This window comes from Marmota marmota, unplaced genomic scaffold (assembly GCF_001458135.2).
Source record: "Marmota marmota marmota unplaced genomic scaffold, marMar, whole genome shotgun sequence".
In the NCBI taxonomy this organism is placed as follows: Eukaryota; Metazoa; Chordata; class Mammalia; order Rodentia; family Sciuridae; genus Marmota; species Marmota marmota.
In genome coordinates, this window is record NW_026000080.1 from 2,989,075 (window position 1) to 3,014,422 (window position 25,348).

The 25,348-nt window shown below is 32.4% G+C and overlaps 1 protein-coding gene across 2 annotated transcripts in view; it reads left to right on the forward strand.

The window, feature by feature from the left end:
- The window catches only part of Col24a1 (collagen type XXIV alpha 1 chain), a 373,492-nt gene that overhangs the window by 28,074 nt on the left and 320,070 nt on the right, over positions 1-25,348 (forward strand). For both annotated transcript variants that reach the window (XM_015504738.2, XM_048814986.1), the window contains exons 5-8: positions 6,905-6,958; positions 9,417-9,470; positions 12,409-12,462; positions 15,551-15,604. In XM_015504738.2, coding sequence (XP_015360224.1) covers positions 6,905-6,958; positions 9,417-9,470; positions 12,409-12,462; positions 15,551-15,604 — 216 coding nt within the window. The remainder of the gene's footprint in view (positions 1-6,904; positions 6,959-9,416; positions 9,471-12,408; positions 12,463-15,550; positions 15,605-25,348) is intronic.

Consider the following 25,348-nt stretch of genomic DNA (forward strand, 5'->3'; position numbering starts at 1 on the left):
CAGGGTGAGAAAAGGGATCAAATTTCATTCTTCTACATATGGATATTCAGTTTTCCCAGAACCATTTTAAAATTTGTTATTGATATTCTATGATAATAGAATGCATTTTGACATATTATACATATATGGAGTATAACTTCCCATTCTCTAGTTGTACCTGATGTGGAATTACACATTGGTCATGTATTCATATATGCATATAGGAAAGTAATTTCCAATTCATTCTACTATCCTTCCTATTCCCATTCCCCCTCCCTTCCTTTCATTCCCCTTTGCCTAATCCAAAGTACTTCTGTTCTTCCCTACCCACCCCACTATTGTAATTTATGCATCCACATATCAGAGAGAACATTTGCCTTGGTTTTTTGGGATTGGCTTATTTCACTTATGTTGATAGTCTCCAGTTCCATCTATATACTGGAGTTACATAAGTTCATTTTTCTTTATGGCTGAATAGTATTCATTGTGTATATATACCATATTTTTTTATCCCCATTCATCTGTTGAAGGGTACCTAGGCCGGTTCCATAGTTTAGCTCTTGTGAATTGAGCTGCTATAAACATTGATGTGGCTCTTTCACTGTAGTGTGCTGATTTTAAGTCTTTTGGGTATACAACCAAGAGTAAAATAACTGGGTCAAATAAATGGTGGTTCCATTCCAAGTTTTCTGAGGAATCTCCATACTGCTTTCCATAGTGGTTGCATCAATTTGCAGTCCTACCAGCAATGTATAAGTGTACTTTTCCCCGACATCCTCACCAACATTTATTGTTGCTTGTATTCTTGATAATTGCCATTCTGACTGCAGTGAGATGAAATCTCAGTGTAGTTTTGATTTGCATTTCTCTGATTGCTAGAGATGTTGAACATTTTTCCATGTATTTGTTGACTGATTGTATTTCTTCTGTGAATCATCTATTCAGTTCCTTTGCCCATTGATTGATTGGGTTATTTGTGATTTTTTGGTGTTAAGTTTTTTGAGTTCTTTATATATCTTGGAGATTAATGCTCTGAGGTTCAGCACCATTTTTTTAAAGACTGTCTTTCTCCAGTGTATGTTTTTAGCATCTTTGTCAAGCATCAGTGACTATATCTATGTTGGTTGTCTCTGTGTCTACTATTCTGTTCCATTGGTCTTCATATTTATTTTGATTTCCAGTACCGTGTTATTTTTCTTACTATAATTTTGTAGTATAATTTCAGATAATGTATTGTGACACCTCCATCATTGCTCTTCTTGTTTGGTCTTTCCAATTTTTAGTGTCTTCTTCAATTTCTTTCATCAATATTTTTGTATTTTCATTATAGAGTTAATTTGCTTTCCATGTTAAATTTATTGCAAGCTATTTTTATAGCTTTTACTAATGGGACTGCTTTCTCTCATTTTCAGCAAGTTCATTACTGGGCTATAAAAATGCTCCTAATTTTTGTATGTTGATTTTGTATACTATAACTTCACTGAATTCATTCTAGTAGCCTTTTGATAAAGTCTTTAGGTTTTTCTCTTTGAAGAATCATGTCATATGAAAATATGGACAATTTGGCTTCCTTCTCTCCTATTTGGATGCCTTTTATTTTTCTCTTTTGCCAAATTGCTCTGGTTACACACCATGTATTCATACTATGTTGAATAAGAGTGATGAAAATGAATTGTTCTTACTGACCTTAGAAGAAATACTTTCATCTTTATCTCATTCAATATAATTTTGGCCATCAGTTTGCCTTCTATAGGCTTTATTATGTGGAAGTGTGTTCTTTCTGTACCTAATATGTTATTAGTTTTTATCATGAAGGGATGCTGCGTTTTATTGCAAGCTTTTTCTGAATCTTTTGAGATGCCTGTATGGTTTTCATCCTTCATTCTGTTGATGTGACATATTACATTATATGTTGAATCATCCTTGTATCCTTGGGATAAGTCTCATTAATCATGGTGTATTTTGATATGTGATTGGATTCATTTTGTTAGTGCTTTGTTGACAATTTTTGCATTTATGTTCTTCAGGATGTTGGTCTGTGGTTTTGCTTTTTGTTCTTTCATTTTGATATTAGAATAATGCTGATCTCAGTTTAGAAGAGTTCTTTTTTCCCTTGAAATTACACATTAAATCTTGTTACTCATTATTGAGGTGTTTGTTTTTTGTCTTCGTTGTCCAATTTTGTTAGATTATGTGTGTCCACAAATACATCAATACCTTCTAGGTTTTCCAATTTGTTTATGTGGGACTATCATAATAGTCCCTAATAATCCTTTGTATTTCTGTGGCATCAGTTATAATTTTTCCTATTGTTTCATTATCTTTGAGGTTGATTAAACCTATTAAGTTATGTATCTATTTTTTTCCTTGGACTTTTTTCATCTGAAAATTATTTTTATATTATATCCTCAAACATTTTTTCTATATTTGTCATGCAATTTGCATATTTGTGATTATATTTATTATCATCTGTATAATCATACCATCATTATTGCTCTTTTTCATTTCATTCTATGTGAATTCATTTAGACTATATCCATATTCCTTTACTGATTTTCAATTTTATTTAACCAGTTTTTGATATAATTTTCATCTACAATGGTTTGTCTTTTGCTCTTTCATAGCTTTCTTAAGTATGTCTGGTTCACTTTCATAATTATTTGTTCTTTTTATCCTTTTTTGAAGGTGAACTTTTAAAATATTTTGTAACTCATCTTTGAACTATCTTTTTGTAGAGGAATATCACATTGAAATTCTTTTAAAATATAATGAACTATATGATTGAATTCCTTCTGTTACATGAAATAATTTCTCTGCTGGTGAATGGTTTTCTTCTATTTTAAATTTATGTTCATATCCTTCTATTTCTCCCCTTCTCATAATATCTATGTGTAGGTCCCACAGTGATTAATTTATGGTTATTACATTTTTTCAAATAAAGGTAACTATAATCTGGGTTGTTTCAGAATAGTACAGAGAGAGACCAAGGCAAGTAGAATAATACACAGAATCAAACAGATTTTACTGCCTTAAACACCATTGTACTGTATTTTTTATGTCTTCTTCTCAGGGCATGTATCTTCTCATCTTCCATGTATCATTTGTTTTGTACCCTATGTACCACAGACTCTCTGAGAAGAGATATTATGATTTATGCTTTTCTTGTCTTTTACCACCTTTCAAGACCAGAAATCCCTTAGGTGGATTTGGTTGTAGACCATAAAATTGATAGGTTCTTCTTCTTCAGTTATATCTTCCCTGGTCTTGATTCTTTGGAACTAAATCTTTACTGGATAATGAATTATTTCTCCCATGGCTTGCCCATTCCCTTAAATGTCATCATTATAATCAAAGGATTGTTGCAATGGATTTTTAATTCTGATAAACTTTTAGGACTATCTGTAGTCTGTACAAGGTATAGAGTCTGAGGAGGGTTTTTTTTTTAAATAATCTTTCCACGTCGTTCATAATACAAAGTTTCTTAGTATTTGACAAATAATCCTTGTATTTTGTGGATCATGGTTGTGGTCCTTTCTGTTTCATTTGAGATGCTGTTTTCTTTCTTTGGTGCTTTTTATTTTCAGTTGATTTTGAGGAAAGGAGTATAGTTTGAAAAATGTTCATACTCTTCCATCATTTACCCAAATTCTCTAGTGATCTTTTAAAAACACAGTTAACATCACCTAATTTATCTACTTCAGTTTTCAGATGCAGAGAATTGAAGTATTTACAATGAACTAAAAACTCAGTACTTGACCCACACAGGCAAATATGATATGGTTCCTCCTTATCTCTGCAACGTCATTGTGTTCTACTTTCCCCCTTTCCCTATTAGTTTTCTTCTAGTTCTTCAGTAAAAGAATGATATTTTTATTTTATTTATGCTCTCTTTCATTTATTCTTATTTTCTGGAATTTTATTTTCTCCCTGTTTCTAATTCCTATTCATCTTTTAGGTTTATCTAAACATTTCCTCAGAGAAGCCTTCTCTGACATTACAGTATAAATTAGGTCCACTATGTTCATCTCCATCTTGGTTGCCTGTTCTTTTCCTTCATATAATGGAGTAAAATCTGTAGTAATATATTTATCTGATAATGTGTGTCTTTTAATCTAGACTGTAACTTCAGGAGGGCTTGGACCTTTATAATATTTACTGAATGAAAGAATGAATTTCAAAAGAAATAATAGATGCAGAACTTTGAAAATTACCTGACCAGGGATTACTCACTCTTAAAAGTGCTGTTCTATTGACTACATTTACCCTACCACATGTGTTAATATACAAGTAACATTTATTGAGTGCTTGCTCCATGCCCACCTTTAAAAAAGTTAACTGCATTACAGTTTACTGGTTACCTCCTATATACCCAGACACAGTGACAGTTATTTTATAATCAACACCTATAAAACTCACAATAATCCTAAAAAGTAGATTTTTATAATCAATATGTTAAAAATGAGAAACTTAGGGTTATAAAGGGTAATTGACCTATTCAAGGTCATTCAGCTAGTAAATTTTTGAAACATGATTTAAATTTAGATTGGATGATGAAAAGCCATTCCTTTTCCTTTTCAGTCACAGCTTTCTCTAACAAACACTGTGAAAGATTTTATAGAAAAATTTAAAAAAAATCTATAAAATTATATTGTTAATTTCTACCAAATGCCTATTAATAATCTATTATCAAAGACTTGTAAATACAAAATTATAAAGTTGTGAAAATTGGTTTTTATTTAGTGTTTATTAAACAATTCAAATATTTTTAATTATGACATAAAATATACCTTATTTTCCCCTCAGTACTTAAATTAAATACATCTTAGTTCATTTGGCCTCGGCAACAAAATACTATAAACTTGGGGACTTGTAAACAACAAAAATTTATCCCTTATAGTTCTAGTGACTATGAAGTCCAAGATGCAGGTGTTGGCAGATTTGATATCTGGTGAGGGTCTGCTTTTTGGTTCACAGATAGCATCTTTTCACTGTGTCCTCAAATGGTGGAAGGAACAAATGAACCCCACTGGGCCTTTATAATGAGATACTTCCTGTATATGCAGTTATAAATCTGCCTTACACTAAATGTAGTATTTAGTTCATTCATGAAGGCCCCACCCATATTACTTAGTCATCTTCCTAAGCTCCTTCAGATACCATAAGTTTTTGGTTAGGATTTCAATATATGAATTTTGAGTAGACCCAAACACTCAAGTCATAGTGTATTGTAATATTAACTATCTTCTCAACGTGAATGGAATAGTATTTTCTTTTGTCACAAAGCAGTATGACAGGGTGCTAAATCAAACTAGAAATTTTAAAAAATATATTATCTTCATTTTTAGTTCCAATATCTCCATCTTAGTCAAATATTTGGGAAGAATTAAAATTCAGATCAACAGCTGCTAATTTTTTATTATAACACCAAAACCAGAACTAATTTGAAAAAAATTTTTTTTCTTGATAGTATATGAAAACATTTGGAAGCTAGTGATACAATAATGGCTATGAAAATATTTGAATAGCTCAGGAAGAATGCCCTCAGATTAGGTTTGAATAGAAATAGTACTTCTCTCTCAATATCAGGAAATACATGAAACATTTTATTGTTAGGTGGTAGGAGAAGAAAAAATAAAAGAAAAAATGGGCAATTTGAAATATATAATGAATATCAGAAGACAAAATGAAGTTTTGAGGAATAGTTAATATCAAGAAGAAAAAGAAATGAAAAAATGCTATATAGCTATTTTTTTTCAGCATAACTCACTCATTCCTCCCTTGATTTTGTGGTCAAAATGACTCCCATCAATCTGTCTTCTCTGTTCTCTTTTCAAACTCAATCTAATCTTGAGTGTACCTGTCCTTGATACAGACACAAACTATATGAAATTAAATTTTATAGGTTAAAAATGTCATATGTTGGCAATTACATATGACTTAAGCTGGAGTCATCTCTTAATTTTATGAGAATTAGAATAGAAACATAGATGTTTGAAATGAGGTGCATTAGGTTACACTGCTTATTAGTGATGGGGTTAGTTTTTCATCTTTGATGCATCTAATTTAAAACCTTTACTATTTTTACTGCAATAAATGAAATATGTGTATGCTCTAAAAACACCAAAACAATGTCACATCAAGCAGTGCTTGATAACAATTAAATGAATGAATAGATAAATGAATTCATGTTCAATTGTATCACAAATGATCATGTATTCTTCTATAGTTGATTGCTAAATATAAAAGACAACACAGAGTGCCATTTGAGAAAGTTAAGGAATAGTTTCCTATTTCTTATTTCTTATTTCAAAAGTAACATTTAAAGAACTCAAAACACTTTTAACAGCTTATCAGGTTTTGCTTCCATGCTTTGTTTTATAAGTCATTTAACTTTATTAGAGACTCCTTGGTGTGCTACATTTAGTATAAGGCAGATTTATAACTGCATATGCAGGAAGGATCTCATTATAACAGGTTAACACATTATATAGGTCCTTAATGCAGTTCTTTTAAAAGAATATAAAATGGCCAGTGCTTTCATTTTTCAATGCAAATCCTCTTTTGAAATGTGCTTGAAAAAACCTGTAGTTATTGGTCTTCAAATACTAAATTGAATTTCTCCTTCCATAATAAAAGTAAATTTAGGTAAAAATTACCCACAAAACTACTACTTATGGTCTCAGTAAAAACCAGATATAGTGGCTATAACCATAAGTCATGGACTTCCTGCTGTCATTTCTGGCCAGATTAAAGAGGACACTTGAATTTCAATTCACCCCTGCTGATTTGGGTAAGGGCATTAATGTTACTTTAAAATCATCAGAATCAGGGAACTAGGGACAGAGAAAAAAAGAAAGAGTTACTCTGAAGTGGAAACAGATGTGTCTACTAGTTATGTCTAATGCCTTGATATTTGTTTTCCAAGGGTCCACCTGGTCCAGCAGGTATTCCAGGTCCCTCAGGAAAGAGAGGTCCACGGGTGAGTAGATGAGCTTCATTTCCCACTGCTGTTAGGATTAGTAATTTACCCATATGTTTTTTCTAGTATTGTACAATATGTACTTGCTCTGGAAACTCGCCTGGATTTTCCAACTTAGCTCTACCTTTGCCAATTCAAAAGAAGTTTAAGAACACATGCAGCATTGTTTATTTGAGTGTAAATAGCCAGGCAAGGAATTCTCTGTGAAGATATCCAAGAAAGATCTTAAAATTTGTAGACTGGTGACCATTCTGTTGCTATTTGTAACATTTATTCTTAGTTATATAGTGATCTCAGTAGTCTAAGATGAGGTTCATTTAGCAAATGAAGAGATTTGTGCTGCCTTAAAATAGTGCATTCCTGGATTACACAGTGGAAAATACTGGGGCTATTGACTAGAAAAAAAATCGCCTTCAGTAAAAAAGCTGCCTTGCAGATCAGCAGTAGTTTCTCACATTACACAGGTTCAACAAAAGATTTATTGCTATGTTAGAATTAGTTTCTTCAAGCTAACAAAATAAATGTGGATTTTTTACTAAATAATATTTTTTCAATGATCTAGAAAAATAATTGTGTTGTAAAGACAAATGCAAATGTCTTTTATATAATCTACTTTCATTTTTATCCTGATTATTTATTACATAAATAATTATAGAGAAAAATAACCTTAAAATATTACTTTAAGTTTTGCATGTTCATATCAAACTCTGTACCTAAGATAAATTCTCACTGGACTCTAGCTGCTGTACAGCATTTTCTCAATTTCTCCATAGTTAATGACCTATCACAGTCATCCAATGTCCCTCTAAACCTTACGTATTCTCCTTTAGCACTGGAACAATTCCCACTGTCCTACCACTCTGTGAGGAGACTTTGGATCCTACTTTTCTGAGGACCTGGGACCTTCTTTGTACTAATTTTATTCCCTCTCCACTACTAAGACTGTTATGCTCCCAAGAGGATGAACTTCAGGTTCTGGATCTCCATCTATTTTTACGATACACTACTTTGCTTCCCCAAATTCCTTTTTTCTCCCTTTTGTCCAGTCATTTACTTAAAAAAATATATGCTTTTTCAAAATGTATGCTAGTTATTTCAATTGTGTTCTTAATTTCATCCCCTTCAATCAATTACCTAACTTGAAGGTTGAAACTTCAATTTTTTTCCTCTAAGTTTTTTCCTATTTGGCAATAACTAATACATTATCCCTCTTTTGAAAATCCTAAACTTTCATTGAAATTATTTTTTCCTAAAATACTGGCCTTGCTAACAGTTGCATTACTGAGCTTTGTGAAATAATAGTTTATACCTGTTACACATACTTCTACATCAACAATTCATTCATTACTCCCCATACTTTTCCCCCATGTACTTCATTAAAATTTAATTTTCAAAGGTTATCAATGAAACATCATGAAATCAAATCTATTTCTTCAGTTTTCATTTTGTTAGACATATTGTCAATATTTACACTGCTGATACCTCTTTCTGAAATAGTTTTATTAATATAGAATTGAAGAGGCTACTAAACATACTATTAACTATAAGTTTGGCTAAAGAGAACAGAGGTGAAGTACAAAACCCAAGTAAGAATGGGAACCTGGAGATTTGGAGGCTTTCAGGAGATAATTCTCAGTTTCTCTACTTATTGGTTATGTAAGTGTCCTCATTTGTAAATGGGAATAAAAATGACTACCTTGCAGGATTGTTACAGGGATTAGTAATGAGAAATATAAATCATGAACATAGCTCCTGGCACATATAGGTACTCAGTAAATAAAATCAATTTTTAAGTTCAGATCATATATTTTATCATTAAAGTATAATCAAATTGACAAATATTCATCTAGTACCTAACATAAACAATATACTAGTAATAAAAATGAGTCTCTTTTTAAAATATTTATAATCCTATAACTAAATACCATGTCATTAAACAGTCAAAATACAATAAAATATTTAAAGAACAGATTAGAGAAGTAAAAGAGACGCACCAGGGCAATATATAGTTAATTGATAAATGAATTATACATTCAATAATTTTTATAGAAGTTAGTAGGATAAATAATTTTATTCTAGTGTGGCTAGAATTTTTAAATGAGGTAGGATATCAATTGAGACATGAAGAATGATTTAGGTTGGGGTACGAATTCTGAATTTCTCAAATTCAGAAAGGGATAGCACATATTGAGAGGAGTAACTAAACAACTGCACTTTGTTAGACTTCTTACTTTCCATAGCCTTTAAAAGTGCTAAGCAATATGCTGTGGCTGGATTTAGGGGTGGCAAATAAAGGAGATAAAACATATTTTAAAAATTTACTCATATAATGTTAAAAATTTTTGAAAAAAGATTATTAATTTGATTAGATTGTATTATTTAATGTTTATTTGAATAAGCACTGAAATTGATATCTGTATTTATTTCTAAGAATAAACAGACCTTTTCACATTTGCAGGGCATGCCAGGACCACATGGAAATCCTGGGTTACCTGGATTACCAGGTCCAAAGGTGAGTGATTATTAATGATGATAAATGATGTTCATATGATTTTTCAGGCAGAAAATACACACACACATTTGGTAAATGGTGTGATAAGTCAGAGAATCAGACTGCCAGAATAATTGTAAATTGAGGAATAAAATTATAAAATCTAAGGAGAAAAATAGAAGAGCTCCCCTAAAACCTAGATTAGACTCCCTTTAATTATTGGATGATCTGACATGTACCGGCATGAGGGATACCCCAAGAAGCTTCACAGAAAGCAACAAGTGATTGAAAGTTTGAAAGAATTAAACTAACTTTAGCCACTAATCACAACAAGGAAAACATTTTAGAGACATGACAAATGCCTTGGTAAACCTTCTCACTGACATTCAGGAAGGGCCACATGTTATCTAAATTCCTTATCCTTGGACTAATGGACTCACACTAAGAGCAAAACTGAAAGAAGCCCCTCCTAAAAAAATTACAAAACCTATTTTCAAAGGTGATATTTCAGGATTTAACTGCCTAAAAAACAGAAAAAATCCAAAGGAGATAAGAAAATCTAAAATTTCTTCAACATATCACATCTGATACATAGTATACAATCAAAAATTTCTAGCCATAAAAAGAAAAGAGAAATCTGATTTGAGGTTTAAAAAATGGCCAATACAAACATATCTCAAGAGAACCCAAATGTTAAAATTAGCAGTTGAATATTTTATATTGACTATTATAAATATTTTCAAGGAAAAGATGGTCATAATGAGTGAGCAGATATAAATCAGCAAATTAAAACTATGTAAAAAGAATCAATTATAAAAAAAAATTAACATGGTATTTATAAGTAAAAACTTTGGTCACAAAGGATTTTATTATAGTTAAATTTCTCAAGGACTATAATTTCTTAAATCCTTTAAAAAGTATTTGGAAATTATTGCCTCAAATTAACTCACTTAATTCTGTAATAAAGATTATAATATATTACAACCAATAAACAAGATTTAACCTTTTTAGACTTCATTCTCTTTATCTGCAAAAGGGAATTTATTAAATAAGCTCTGATATCTTATAAATTTTAAACTTGCTACTTTTTTTTTGAGATGGATTCTCATCATGTTGCCTAGGCTGGTCTTGAACTTCTGCTTTAGCCTCCTGACTGCTAGAACTACAGGTGCTCTCACTGCAATGCCTATGTTACTACCTTTTAAAAAATATTTTTGATGAAGAATTGAATTTGTAACATTAAAATATAACCAAAATAATTTCTGAGGTCAATAATCTTGGAATCAATGATCTAAAATAGTAGCCTTTAGTGGTAGAAGTGGTAATAGCTATGGAAGGAAAGAGATCAACCTCAAAGACAACCTTTGTTTTAAAATTTTTTCTTTGATTATATAACACAGGGCTCTTTGACAAATTTCTGCTTTGTTTATAAATTTATAATCTGTACAATGAAAAAAATGTGAAATATTCAAAACTTTTCTTTTGCTCTTTCTTCTATCATTCACCAGCTTAAATGACATTTAAAAGCATCTTTGAATATGTGAAAGAAGATACCTTTTCTATTTCCTTTAAAGTAAATAATTTTTAGAACTATCTAGGAATGTAGAATTATTTATTCTCAGTTGATAAGGATATCAGAATTTGAATTGTGAAGAATCTCTACTATCCCTTTATTTTGTGAGGTGTGATAAATAGTTAAACTTTCTTTGCTACTATGCATCTGTCTTTGTTTTGGGTTGCAATATCAGAATATCTTAGACTGGATAATTTATGAAGAAAACAAGTTTATTATAGTAAATGATTCTAGAGGCTGGGAAGTCCAAGCTCTCAGCATTAGCATCTGCTTGACTTCTGGTGAGGGAATTTTGGCAGAAGGGTAAGTACATGTGAAAGGGATTAGGAGACAAAGGAAAACTACTTTATAACATCTTGATTATAATAATTAATACAGTTATGCTGAGAGCAAGAGAGCTCACTCCAGAGAGATGGCACTGTTCTATTCATGAGGTCTTCACCCCCATTCCCCAAATACCTCCCAGTAGGCCCCACTTCCCAAATCTGTTGCATTTATGATTAAGCCTCACCATGAATTTTGGTGGAGACAAACCATATTCAAACCATGGCAGCATCATAAGAAAGATTGTTTTTAATATTGTGTCAAAAAACTTTGGCTGAAACTTAATGTCATGTTTCTTTGAAATGTAAAAGATTAAGATTTCCAGACTATGTAAAGTATCTATTTTTTGGAACAGAATGAAAGAATTTCTCATTTATATTTTCTTTATTATGAAGGTGATAGATGCATTTTCATTGCAAAATTTTGGCAAATACTCAAACAAATTTTAGGATTATTATAAGAAATTTTCCTTTTCTAAAGTAACCAGTCTCCCAATGCTAAAATAGGAATGATAACTCAATGGGTCACAAAAATGAAAGAGATAATACAACCTTTACCTAGATTTTTCTGAAGAAAAATGTTTCAATAGTAATATTAATTTATATTTTTTATATTTTTAAAATCAACTCTCTCTAGAGGATTTTTAGCAATCTTCTCAGCTCTCAGCATTTAAAAATAAGATTAATAAAACTATACATTAAAAAGGTAGCCAGACACATTAGTATACACCTGTAATCACATTACTCAACAGGCTGAGGCAGGAGGATTTCAAGCTTGAGGCCAGCCTCAACTTAGTGAGAACCTGTCTCAAAATAAAAACAAATTTAGAAAAGGACTGGTAGTGTAGTTCAATGGTAGAGCACTTGCCTAGATGTGCAAGATCCTGGGTTCCAACCCCTAGTACTGCCAAAAAAAGTAAATAATCCGTGACTACCTCAATTTGAAATAATTTCATTTAACACCATATGATGTATATAGAATCTGATGATAGGTAACTGAAGATATGTATTATACTATATATTATTCAGATTTCTCCAAGTGTTTTGTAACTGTTTTATCTAGGGCCCCAAAGGAGATCCTGGATTTTCCCCAGGTCAAGCTGTTTCTGGAGAAAAGGTAATTATTTGTCCATGAAATAGAATCATAGTAAAATGTTTTGGTTATTTAAAAATCATATTTATCTTCTTAAGATGTAGATTTTATTTTATCAGAGAAGACAGCATAAAACCATTGGATTTTAATGAAGGAAGAAATATTTGAAGAATTAAGTAAATTATGTCCCATCAGTTTAACTTACCAATTTAAATCTTACCATTAATTTTATTTAATGCCCTCTGGGGCTACCATTGTGCTACCTACCAATTAGGGGTGCATGGGATAAAAGAATTAGAGTAGGATGTGGTCTTAACCTCAAAAGATTTTGCAATTATTACACATGAACATGATGATACATAATTCCAATGCCATTTTATATTTTTAAGAATATTTTCACATACTTTATTCTGTAAGTACCATAGTAACTCCCTGTGTAATAAACAGTCATCATTATCTTATTTTCTATTTGAGAAAACAGAATTAATAGATTTTAAGTGGCTCATCACATGGATAGCAAGCAACAGTTAATGATATGTCCAAATTTTTTGATTTCTTATCCAGGCTGCTTTTCATATTACCATAATACTCATGAAATACAAACAGTAATGTTCTAAAGTAAACAGCAACACAGTCTTTATTGGGAAAAGGATGCTGTTTTGCAGTTAGAGTAAATACAAGTGGAGTCTTTAGGAGAACATTTGGGAAGTTTTATTTAGACTAGTACTTGGTACATGTGATATAATTGTAGGATGTTTTTGTTTATGTGGCATATATTCACAAACTTTAAAAATCCCTAAGTAATTCTGGGCTGAAATTTGATCTTCAATTGGCCTTCAGAAACTGTTGTCAACTTTAAAAATAAATCACATCTTAATAGTGGACTCTAAAGATAAATACTCTAATCCTCTACAAGTAAATCCTCAAAAACTTTTAAATCTAAAATTTTAGGAATTTTATTACTATGATGGAACTGAGTTTATTAAGTCTAAGTAACAGAAAGGGACTGAAAGTTTATTACTAGCAATGGTATTTTCATTGATCTCTTCATTACTACAAGGAAAAACATCTTGCAATCTGAGAAAGAAATATAAATGTCTACTTTTTAAAATATCTAAATATAGTGCATTTACTTTCTTTTTTAAAATTTAGAAATTAAAGGCCCACTGTATTTTGGTGACTGCTTTAAATAAAACCTCCAGATTAAATGTAAACATTTCTATCAAATATTTGATTTTATCTTTCTTTGTGGTTTCTCTGTACAAAATATAAGGTGGTTCAGTATGGAAATTGAGAATTTTTTTAACCTTTTGAGTTATACACAAGTTGGAGTTAATTCTACATAAAATAAATGTAATTAGATATAAAATTTAATAGCAGTTTGTCATTAAGCTCTAAGTAAAATCCAACGTTTATAACTGAGAAATGTATTTCTAAAATGGTAAAATTTTAATGCAGTCTCTTAGGAATTGTATTTATATGAAATTGGGTTCATATATATTGAGGAAAAAGATTAGTAATACCCATCAACCTGAATATAAATAAAATCAAACTTATATTGGTGGAAATAAAGGGGTATTGGATAATTATATTTTAATTATTTGTCCATTTTTGCAATAAAGGTATTGTGAACAATCGAACAATAGAAGTAAGGATCAGGCTCATCCTTTACCATTTAACTCCTCTAAGTAACATCTATAATAAATTATACACAAGTTTTTAAGCTCTTTGAGACCTCAAGGGCATGTATACATAGTTTTTAGGTGGTGTGGTTGTTCCTTTTCCATAAGACAAATGAGAAGCAGCATTAAAATGGGAAAGCACCCTGTTGTTAATAAGAAACATTCTTTTCTCTTTTGATTGTTTAATTTTATGACATAATAAACAGACTGAACAGAACATACAGTTGTTTTGGGGTTTCCTTAAGATTATTCTCTAAATACTCATTTATTTATTTGGTGGTTGGGTTTGAACTCAGGGCCTCACACATGTTAAGCACCTGGGGCTCACCCTCAGCACTCCCGGCCTTATTTTTCCCACTTCAAATACATTTTCTTTCTACCCGCAATAAATCTGTTGCAGTGTGAAAAGAGAAAGTGGGTGGGTTTTTGTTTGTTTGTTTGTTTTTATAAAGTGTACCTTAAACAAACTAGCTCAAGATTATCCACACTTTTTATCTCTGCATTATCCCAAACTTTTTTTTTCTTTTTTTTTGGTGGTACCGGGGATTGGACTCAGAAGTCCTCAACCACCGAGCCACATCCCCAGCCCTTTTCTGTATTTTATAGACACAGAACCTCACTAAGTTCCTTAGTTTCAATAAATTGCTGAGGTTGTCTTTGAACTCACCATCCTCCTGCCTCAGCCTCCCAAGCTGCTGAGATTACAGACGTGGGCCACCACCTGGGCCTCTCCCAAACTCTTTTGGCGCACAGCTTCCTGTGAAAGACAGTAAGTACCCTCACCACAAGCATTCTTGTCTCCTTTCTCCCTCAAGACAAGCTGGCAGGTCCTTCTCCAAGTGCTAGGAAGGTGGGTCTTATTGGTGAAGTTTATTCTGGTCAAGTTGTGTCTGTCACAGCCAAACAGAGCGGCCTCCCAATAAACATTCTCGGTAGTGATTTCCCAGGGGCAGATCTGAAGAGCCCACTCTACAGTAGATCCGGAAGCGGAAGTAAGCCTTCTTAGGTGCCTGCTGTGAACCCAGTCGGCTTTCCACACACCTCTAGGTCTGTTTGAGAGGTGATGAAGCCTGAGGTCTTCATCTAAAAAAAAAGAAATTGGTTTACAAAGTCTCCTGGAAGTTTTAAGGAAATGCCTACAGATTTTTTTTTTTTTTTTTAATGATGGAAATTTTAGGAGTGAGGGCATTTCTAGAGAAAGGAACAACAGAGAAAAAGGAGCAAAGGCATAGAGGTGGGAAAATACAATCCAGTTGTTCTGAGCTCAAGAGGTAAGGGAACCTCGGAAAAGGATTGAGAAATGAGGTGAAACTTGAGCATGATGGTGAAGATCAGAAGTGAATGTCATAAGGCCTTGATGTACAAGATTAAAGAGAGTTTTAATTTCCTGTTTTCTTTCATGACATTAAACCCCCATGTTTTGTTTATAGGGTGATAAAGGCCTTTCTGGATTAATAGGACCCCCTGGTTTGCAAGGTGAAAAGGTAAGAGGTAGTTTTACTTTGACATAATTGGATGTCAGATGGATCCTGGAGCTTTTCAACTACTACTGTCTTTGAAAAGTCAAGGCTCGTAGTCAGAGATTAAAATGCACACACACAGATAGCAGTGACAAAGATGAAGCACTTTATTGCAAGCTGCTGCCAGCTTATATAGGGAAATGAAAGTCAGTTATCCTAAAACAGGAACCCCCTGGGACCAATCATAGTAACGGTCAGGTCGTCATCTGAGGTGCATGGGATTCACGGGGGGTCAGGAGCTGTTCACAAGCCCAGATGGGTGAATCAACTGAAAAATTTTTAAAGCAACCTGTTATCCACCCATTGGCAATGTGTCCGCTGCCATGTTACATTCATGGACCCATTATTAGAAAAACCCAAGGAATCCTCAGGGAAACTCCCAACAATCTTATTTTGAAGTTAAGGTTAAAACCAGTGTTAGCAGTGTGAAAGAGAAAGTGGGTGTTTTTTTTGTTTGTTTTTATAAATTGTATAAAAAAATTTATAAAATTTATTTACTTAAATAAACTAGCTCAAGATTATCCATGTTTTTATCTCTGCTTTCTCCCAAACTCTTTTTTTTTCCCCTTGGTATTGGGGATTGAACTCAGAAGCACTCAACAATGGAGCCACATTCCCACCCCTTATCTGTATTTTTATAGACACAGGTTTTCACTAAGCTGCTTAATGCTTTGCTAAATTAGTGAGGCTGTCTTTGAACTCACAATCCTCCTGCCTCAGCCTCTCAAGCTGTGGGGATTACAGATGTTTTAAGGAAATGCCTTAAAATTGCTGTACTTATTTAGGAAAATGATGCCCACAGGAAAAAAAAAACAAGATCTTAGGCTATAAAAGACCCTTCAGCTAATTATGGATATAAAATTCACATGCAAGGGAAAGTAAAAAATTTCTGAATATTAGAATATTAACCCCCCCTCCCAGTATATTAGGGCAATGACTACTTTTGAAACTTTGAAGTCACCTTATAATTTTTACATAACCAAACTGTGGTTGAGGTTTAGTTGCTTATCTGCATTACATATGGATGTTTAAGAGTTCTCATTTCAGTGAGAAATAATAATCTTTGCCATGATATATATGCAAATGTGAAGCTTGAAGGGTAGAATGGAAGTGAGTACTAGAAATAGCTAGGGAAAAAAAGAGTAGTCATATGCATATGACTTGGCTTTCTCTGAGACAGACAGGAATATTAACACAGCTGCTATAATTATTTTATCAAAGGTGTTATGGAGTTTACTGGAGTAACACAAGTGTAAATTTTCCTTTATCTGTGCTGCATTATTTTCCCAGAGACAGAATTATTAGTTTTCAGTAGGAAATGAAGAACACAAAAATTTCTTCCTAAGGTATTAAGGGCCCCAAAATGTTGTAGAGCAGTATTTGCCTTGCTGTGGATATCTAAATAGGTATAATAGTAGGGTTGTTATATTAATGTATTAAATTTTCTACTTGGGAGATTTAGGTTGCAGGCAGTATTCAGGTTATGATTGCTCTATTCAAATCCCATCTGCCATTTTCGAGGTCCCTTAGCCATGGGAAGGTTGTTTATCCTCCCTACACCTTGTTTTTCTCATCTGTAAAACGTTGATGTAATATTATCCACTTTATTGTGAGTTTTGGGGAAGAAGGAATGAGATAATAACTTAGATGACAAAGGGTCAAAGAGTCAGTCCTTAGTAAATGTAAATTTATCTAGTTTTGTAAAGAATCTTGACCTCTTGCTTTTCTTTATAACATCTGTGAAAGGACTAAATTGTAAAATGATGAAAAGGTTTTGATCTCACAGGAATATTTTCTCTTCAGTGACTGAACTGTTATTTTTATGGCCTTTAACATAGTCTTCATTTCAGATAGTGTTGTTAGTTGCCCCCATGGAGACATGAAACTGCAGAGTGATCATTTATAACATAATTTGTCTTAATATTTCATCATTAATCTGTTCATTTAATGCTCCTCAGTGTACCTCTGACTACTAATGTATCTGTTAGGAACTGTACTGCCATATTGAATCAAACAAAGATCTTGTAATATACAATGATCTCAATTGTTTTACTTAATATTAAATATATAGTTATTTCATCCTGCATAGTGATATTATATATAAGAATATACTAATCTTTAAATTCTGCAATTTAATGATATCTGTGGCTCATGAAATTAGCAATTCAGAAAGGAAAAAAACTAAGTAAATGTTGAACAGTTTTAGTGTAGAGGAGTAAACAACATGCTACCTCTGGGAAGAAATATTATTGATAGGCACAAGAAAAAAAAGGTAATCATTTTAACTTTGATGATATAGTTACTTAAAGCTGTAGTAATACTTAACCATAATTTGAATTTGAAGGTTGCCTTTCGAAGACCTATGTGCATATTAACATGACCCATTGGTGTTTTAAAATGTTAAAAAAGAATATATTATTTTTGTACTGTTTCAAGTCAATTAACAGCATTATTTTAAACAAAAGGCCATGAATTTAATATATTTAACAAATTTATTTTTCTCTTTTATTACTTTTTAAACCTTTCAAATCTGACTTTTTTGTTGTTAATAAATAGAAAAAGGCCCTGTAGAAGCCAGAGATCTTGATAAATTATCAGTTAGCATCTGTTATAGAATTTTCTTTAGAGAAGGCTTTGTACAAAGTATTATAAACTAAATTACTTATTGATAAATGAAATATCCATAGTGTACTATGGTTTAAAAGTTGTTCAGAGTGGTATTGAAATATTTGAAATGATTTTATAATGTTTCTGAGAATGTTTTCCTTCTTTACATCTGATAATGGAAAGTATACCTACATAAATTTTTGAAAACAAATATTGCTAGGAAAAGACTACATCTTTACCTAGCAGGCTTGTACATGTTACTTTGAGTGTACAGTAGAAATTCATTCAAAAGGATCTTTTATATTGTTCTTGTGGTTTGTGTGAAAGGAGAAAGACATTGTTGGGTAGAATGTTTATGTAAGTTATAAGCTTTTTTTAAATTTAGTAAACTAATTTGTTGCATTTTTATAACACTTAATTTATACGTAGAGTTATTTCCTGTAAATGGGATCCATGCTAGAATAATGGCTCATTCTACCTTTACCCTAGATACTCCTATTAGTTAATCCTTGCAGTTCTTCCCCCAAAGTGCTAGATGTTCTTGAGATCAAGAACTTAAGTTCTTTATTTTGTAATTTAAAAAACTGAGATAAGTCCAGAAAGGTTAAGAGAATTGCTCAGGGTCATTTAGAGAGTTTACAGCAGGATCATGAGAGAAAACATTGATACTGATCTGTGCTTTTAGCTATGTATTTGGGGTATAATATGAGAAATAAATAGGTATTTGGGTTTTGATAAATATGAGGTAATTATATATTTTTATGTGTTAAATTATTTTATGGAATTATGGTTAAGTATTACTACTAATACTAAAAGTGGCTGTTTAAATTATATCTGATGTTCTGGTTTGCTGAGTACTGTTTTAATGTTTAAAACAACCCACTGAAACAGATACTGTGTTCAATATGTAATAAAGCAGTTACTTGACATGTACATGGGTTAAAAGGCGACACAACTATTCATTGGCAGTTCTAGAATGCAAATCCAGGCCTGATAGACTCATAATGACTGTGCTTTTAATAGTTTTGAATATTGTTTTCTATTAATTCATTAAAGTCAATTTTTATTATATATTGGTTTTTCAGTATTTCTATTTCTAGCATATATGCAAGAGGAAGCAAAATACTGTTTTGCTCGAAAGCCAAGGGAATAAATATAGTTTTGGATGATAGATAGTTATGACTTCACTATTTTTTCCCTCTGGAAATAACTGGAAATATTAAAATTCTTCTAATATAGACAAAACTCAAGTAATCTTTAAAGCTAAAATGTAAGAATGTTGTGTATATCACACCAACAAGTCATAAAACCTGTTGAGATAAACAGATTGTAATGTAAAAATAGTTTTGAAAAATACAAGTACTGTTGAGGTTTCAGCAGCAGTATTTTCTTCACTCTTCAGTAGATTCTTTTGACTTGCTTTTTTCTTTTCCTTCTTTTAACCCACCCTCCCAATCCCATTTTTTTTAAAACCAGTATTAACATCTTTAACAATCTAAATGTTTGCCTCTGGTTTCATTGCCTCAAATTAGCCATATTCATATAACACTTATTTCCCTAGGAACTAAAGTATATTTTCACTTCCCACTAAGTGTCTTAAGTTTTTGCCAAAAGGCAGACAAATTGGATCCAGAGTACATGCTGGGTTGGATAGAAGACAAGAATTATAATTTTGAACTTGGATTCAAGATGATTTTTTAAATTCATTTTTATCCAATCAATTGCTAAAATTGGAAGCCTACTATTTCAACCTTTAAGAACATTAGCGATGTAATCAACTGAAACAGTTTTTTATATTCAAGAAGATGAGCCAAGTATAAGCAGTTAAGCACATCTTAGCATTAAGGTCTAACTCAGAGCAATTGTGAAATATGATGAAAGCAGATTTCTATAAATGTATAATTTTTTTCTGAATATCAAAAGCCCTATTATTTAATGATAATTAAAAATCATTGTGAATTCTTATTTTATTTTGATAGAATGAATTCAGTTATTTTTTTAAAAAGTATTTCCATTATAGAAAGTACACAGAAAATATCTGTATAAAGTTGGAAAAGAAAACCCCTGAATGCATGAAGTAGAATACATTGTGATTTATCAGTTATGCAAAAAATATGCAGCTTTTTATACATTATTTAAAGCAAGAGCAGTACTAACAAGCTGTAACAATACTGCATGTCAATGAGAACAATAACAGGAAAAAATCAGAGTTGGCATAAAATCAGTGCATGAATAGAAAAGTATGGAAATTTCTGCTGTTCCATTGCTAACTGTATAGATCATGTCTCACTGGCCCATTTTTCTTGTAAAAATCTGCAGAGCTATGTTTTATTTTGGCTTGGTTCCCAGTCCAAGTGTTGTACTGAAGGAGTAATACAAAAGCTGCTTAGGGGCTTTGTTTCTACTATTCCCATCTCCTCTGCAATCTGCCATTCCCACTAATGGCAGGGGAAGCTGAGAACAAGACAACACAGTACTGACTTCGCCACCAGGCAAGCCAATGATTTCCAAAGTGGTGTATTTGTGGGACTTTGAAAATGTTCCTGTGCCCAAAGATATTTCCCTCAGTCTGGCTCATGTGATTGAAATTCCAACATTAGCAATAAATTCATTTGGCTGAAAGTATTTTGGTTTCCAGAAGTCTTTTAAAAACTCCAGAATAAACTGTGATCTGTCATTGAGCATCATTTTGAGAATTTATCTAGCATACTATTTTTCTTTTTTTTTAATATTTATTGAGTTGTAGATGAACACATAGTATCTTTATTTTTTTTATGCGGTGCTGAGGATTGAACCCAGTGCCTCACATGCGAGGCAAGTGCTTTACCACTGGGCTAAAGCCCCAGCCCAATAGCATACTATTTTTCTATACAATAGCTAGTTAAAGTTGAATACCACTTAAAAGAAGTTATTGGTCAATGTTGTTAGGATTTGGGGACAAAGGTTGGAAAAAAGTCTGTTGTGTGCTTGAAGGAAGTATATTTTAAGAAAAAGATGTTGGCAGAAAGATGTTTGTTTTGTATTCATCCTGCAATTTAAGTTTCTTCAGGTTTTCCACCTATCTAGGATCATTCTTTTATTTAATGTTTTGAAAATAATTAAAATCCATATCCTTAGGACTTTAGGAAATATACTTAACCCAAGAAATGCTTACATTCTCATGGTTATTGATTTTGATCTCATTCTGATTCTTGCTTAAGAATATTTTGATCAACTGTGATCTTCCTGTCTTGTTACTATTTCTCAATTTTAGGTTTGTCTGATAATTTTGGTCAAAACTCACAGACCTTTGTTTTATTCCTTGAGGCCTGCTGACATGAGTACACTAATATTTGACAAACTTTGCTAAAGACTTGTAATTATCTAATCTGTAAACTAAGTTATTCCATTACGGAGAAAGAACCTGTAATGTTGACTTTCAGACAACAGTGCATTAGCAGTGGCTAAAGAGAAATCTATCTGATGTAGGAGATACACTCTAAGTTGTTAAGTTCAAGGACTGTAGTGCATTCACTGTGCTATCTCAGTCCAGTGTCTGGTACATGGCAAGAACATATTATTAGTGCATGGACTTTGATGTTCTTTAATTTGATTTGACTGTTCCCCTTCCCTCAGTTCTACTGCATATTTTCACATTGTAGTCTGCTTCTCAAAGGATTATTTCCTCTCTCTCTTTCATTTTCCCACAGTCCTCTGACTCCACTCACCCATGATTTTATTTCAAGTCAGCTGAGTATAACTGGTTAACCTGTTATTAATCTCTCAGTGATATTATCTTTCATCTGATTATGCATAATGATTAGCCTACCTTTGCCTTCCCTTCATAGACAGAAGCAAAAGTTCCAGGGAAGTTACTTAAAAATAAAAAAGAGCAGTCTTCCTCTGTTACATTTTGTCACTAGCCCTAGAATGCTGCAGGTGTCTTATGGTATCCTGTTGTCTTGTAGTTCACATAGTAAATCAGTGTTATATTAATAAGACATACTTCTTGCCTTTAATTAGCTTACTGTCTTAGAAATAAAACATACAAAAATAAATCACAAAAGTATATTATGCTATGGCAAATGCAATGATGAAGATATGAAAAGGATATTATAGTATATAGCTGAGAGTTATAGAAATTTCTTGGGGATGGGGGTAGGTAAGTGGAGGGAGCTGGGAAGGAGGAGATATTTAAAATGAATCTTGAGGATGTGTGGAAGTCATTCTGATGATACTCTGTGTAGGAGATAATAACGATATTTGCACATAGATGGCTCCTAAGTAAAGGGCTGGAGGCAAAAAGCAGTTCGTTGTTCCTAAATGACACATTGTAAGGCAGAAAGGGTCACATGGTAAGGCTTGAGGAATATTCAAGGACCAAATTATAAAGGAACTTGTATGCTATATTAAAACATTTATCGTGTAGTTGAGAGATGCTAAGAGTTTTAAGAAGGGAGTGCTAGGGGTAAATTCTCTACTCCCCAGAATTTCTTGGACATTTTTGTGGATTCTAGGGAGGAATGCTATTACCTTTCTCTTCCTGTTTTTCCTCCCATCTTTTGTGATGCTTTTACCTTTCTAAAACTTTGAAACTTGAAAGTTAGAAGAAGGAAGCCCATGACAAAAAGGAAGGATGATAATGCAGAGGTTATCTTGTGCTGTTGAGAATGCTTTCACATATGTAGAAAATGTCTTTATGAATATAAATAATTTCAATTTAGTAGGGGAGAAATAAGATTGTTAAAAAGTGTAAACCATTAGTGTATAAATTTCACAGCATGGATATGATAAGGACATTCCCAATATATTTGTATATACAAATAATTCTCACTTTGCATGATTTCAGTATATTCAGATTTTAGTTACCAAAGTTTAATTAAATAGTACCAGGTCCCTAGAACATTACCATAATATTTTATTTTTCTTACTCTCTCTCTTTTTAATTTGTTCTAATTAGTTATACATGACAGTAGAATACATTTTGACACATTGTGCACAAATGGAGCATAACTTCTCCTTCTTCTGACTGTACATGGTGCAGAGTCACACCAGTAGCATGATTATTTTATATATATATATATATATAAACATATATAAATAATGTCCATCTCATTCCACTGTCCTTCCCATTCCTATACTCCCACGCCTACCCTCACTCTCCTCTGCACAATCCAAAGTTCTTAATTCTTCCCTATCAACCCTCCATTATGGATCAACATCTGCTTATCAGAGGAAATATTTAGTCTTTGTTTTGGGGGGTTTTGGCTTATTTCACTTAGCGTGATATTTTCCAACTCCATCCTTTTACCAGCAAATTCCATAATTTCATTCTTTTTTTAAGGATGAGTATTATTCCATTTTGTATATGTCCCACATTTTCTTTATCCATTCATCTGCTGAAGGGCATCTAGTTGGTTCCATAGTTTAGTTATTGTGAATTGAGCTGCTATAAACATTGATGTGGCTGTGTCACTGTAGTGTACTGATTTTAAGTCCTTTGGGAATAAATCAAGGAGTGGCATAATGGTCAAATGATGGTTCCATTTCAAGTTTTCTGAGGAATTACTGCTTTCCAGAGTAGTGGAACCAATTTACAGTCCCACCAGAAATGTTTGAGTGCATATTTCCCCCACATCCTCACTAACACTTATTATTGCTTGTATTCTTGGTAATTGCCATTCTGACTAGAGTAAGATGAAATTTTAGAGTAGTTTCTATTTGCATTTCTCTAATTGCTAGAGGTGATGAATACTTTTTCATGTTTGTAGATCAATTGTATTTCTTTTTCTGTGAAGTGTCTATTCAGTTCCTTAGCCCATTTAAACAATAATATTTAAATGTGATTAATTACATAAAGTATAAACTTTGCCACTGGCTGTTTAGTACAAAAATTACTACATAAGTAACAGTTGTACATAATGATCGGTAACAAGTCAGATCATTTTGTTCAAGTATGTTAGTGAATGCTCACTGGATAGCAGTTGTTCAGTTCATGCACAGACAAGCAAAGTATGCAGTTGTGCAGCTTCCTATTCTCTCCGTGATAAACCTAGGTGACATTTTACCCAATGGATCATAAGAAGCAGCAGTTAGTTAACAAAGGTGAAAGTATAGCAAAGTAAAGGAAGATTTATACTACAGGAATTAAAATTAGAAATCAAATGCAAGTGGAGTTATACAAGAAATAGCTGACTATGGCTAACATTCAAGAAACCTAATATGTGCAGCCAGAACTTAGTGAAGGTGAACTTTTTGACATAAATGAGGAAAGTAATCTTGATGAATAGGATAAAGATGTTCCAAAGGATGTGACATTGGCAAAAAAAATCTTGGAGTTATTTATGACATTGAAAGTACAAAGGATAAAATGTGGGACATGATCCAGAATTAGAAAGGAGTATGACAATTTGCCAATGCACAGAAAATTACTTGCTCACTATGATAATTTAGACAAGAACAAAAAGAGAAGCAGTGAGTAAACAACTTTTCAAAGAAATGACATTCTAATTCTCAATGTTTCTGATATTTTTACTTATACTATACTAAATATTAGTTTTATATTTTTACATTTCCCTATATAATGTTAGAAAGTTATTGAAAAATTTTTTTTTAATTTTTATTGTTGGTTGTTCAAAACATTACATAGTTCTTGACATATCATATTTCACACTTTGATTCAAGTGGGTTATGAACTCCCATTTTTACCCCGTATACAGATTGCAGAATCACATCAGTTACACATCCACTGATTTACATATTGCCATACTAGTGTCTGTTGTATTCTGCTGCCTTTCCTATCCTCTACTATCCCCCCTTCCCTCCCGTCCCCTCCCCTCTTCTCTCTCTATCCCATCTACTGTAATTCATTTCTCCCCCTTATTTTTTTCCCCTTTTCCCTCACTTCCTCTTGTATGTAATTTTGTATAACCCTGAGGGTCTCCTTCCATTTCCATGCAATTTCCCTTCTCTCTCCCTTTCCCTCCTACCTCTCATCCCTGTTTAATGTTAATCTTCTTCTCATGCTCTTCCTCCCTACTCTGTTCTTAGTTACTCTCCTTATATCAAAGAAGACATTTGGCATTTGTTTTTATGTGGTGCTGAGGATAGAACCTAGATAAT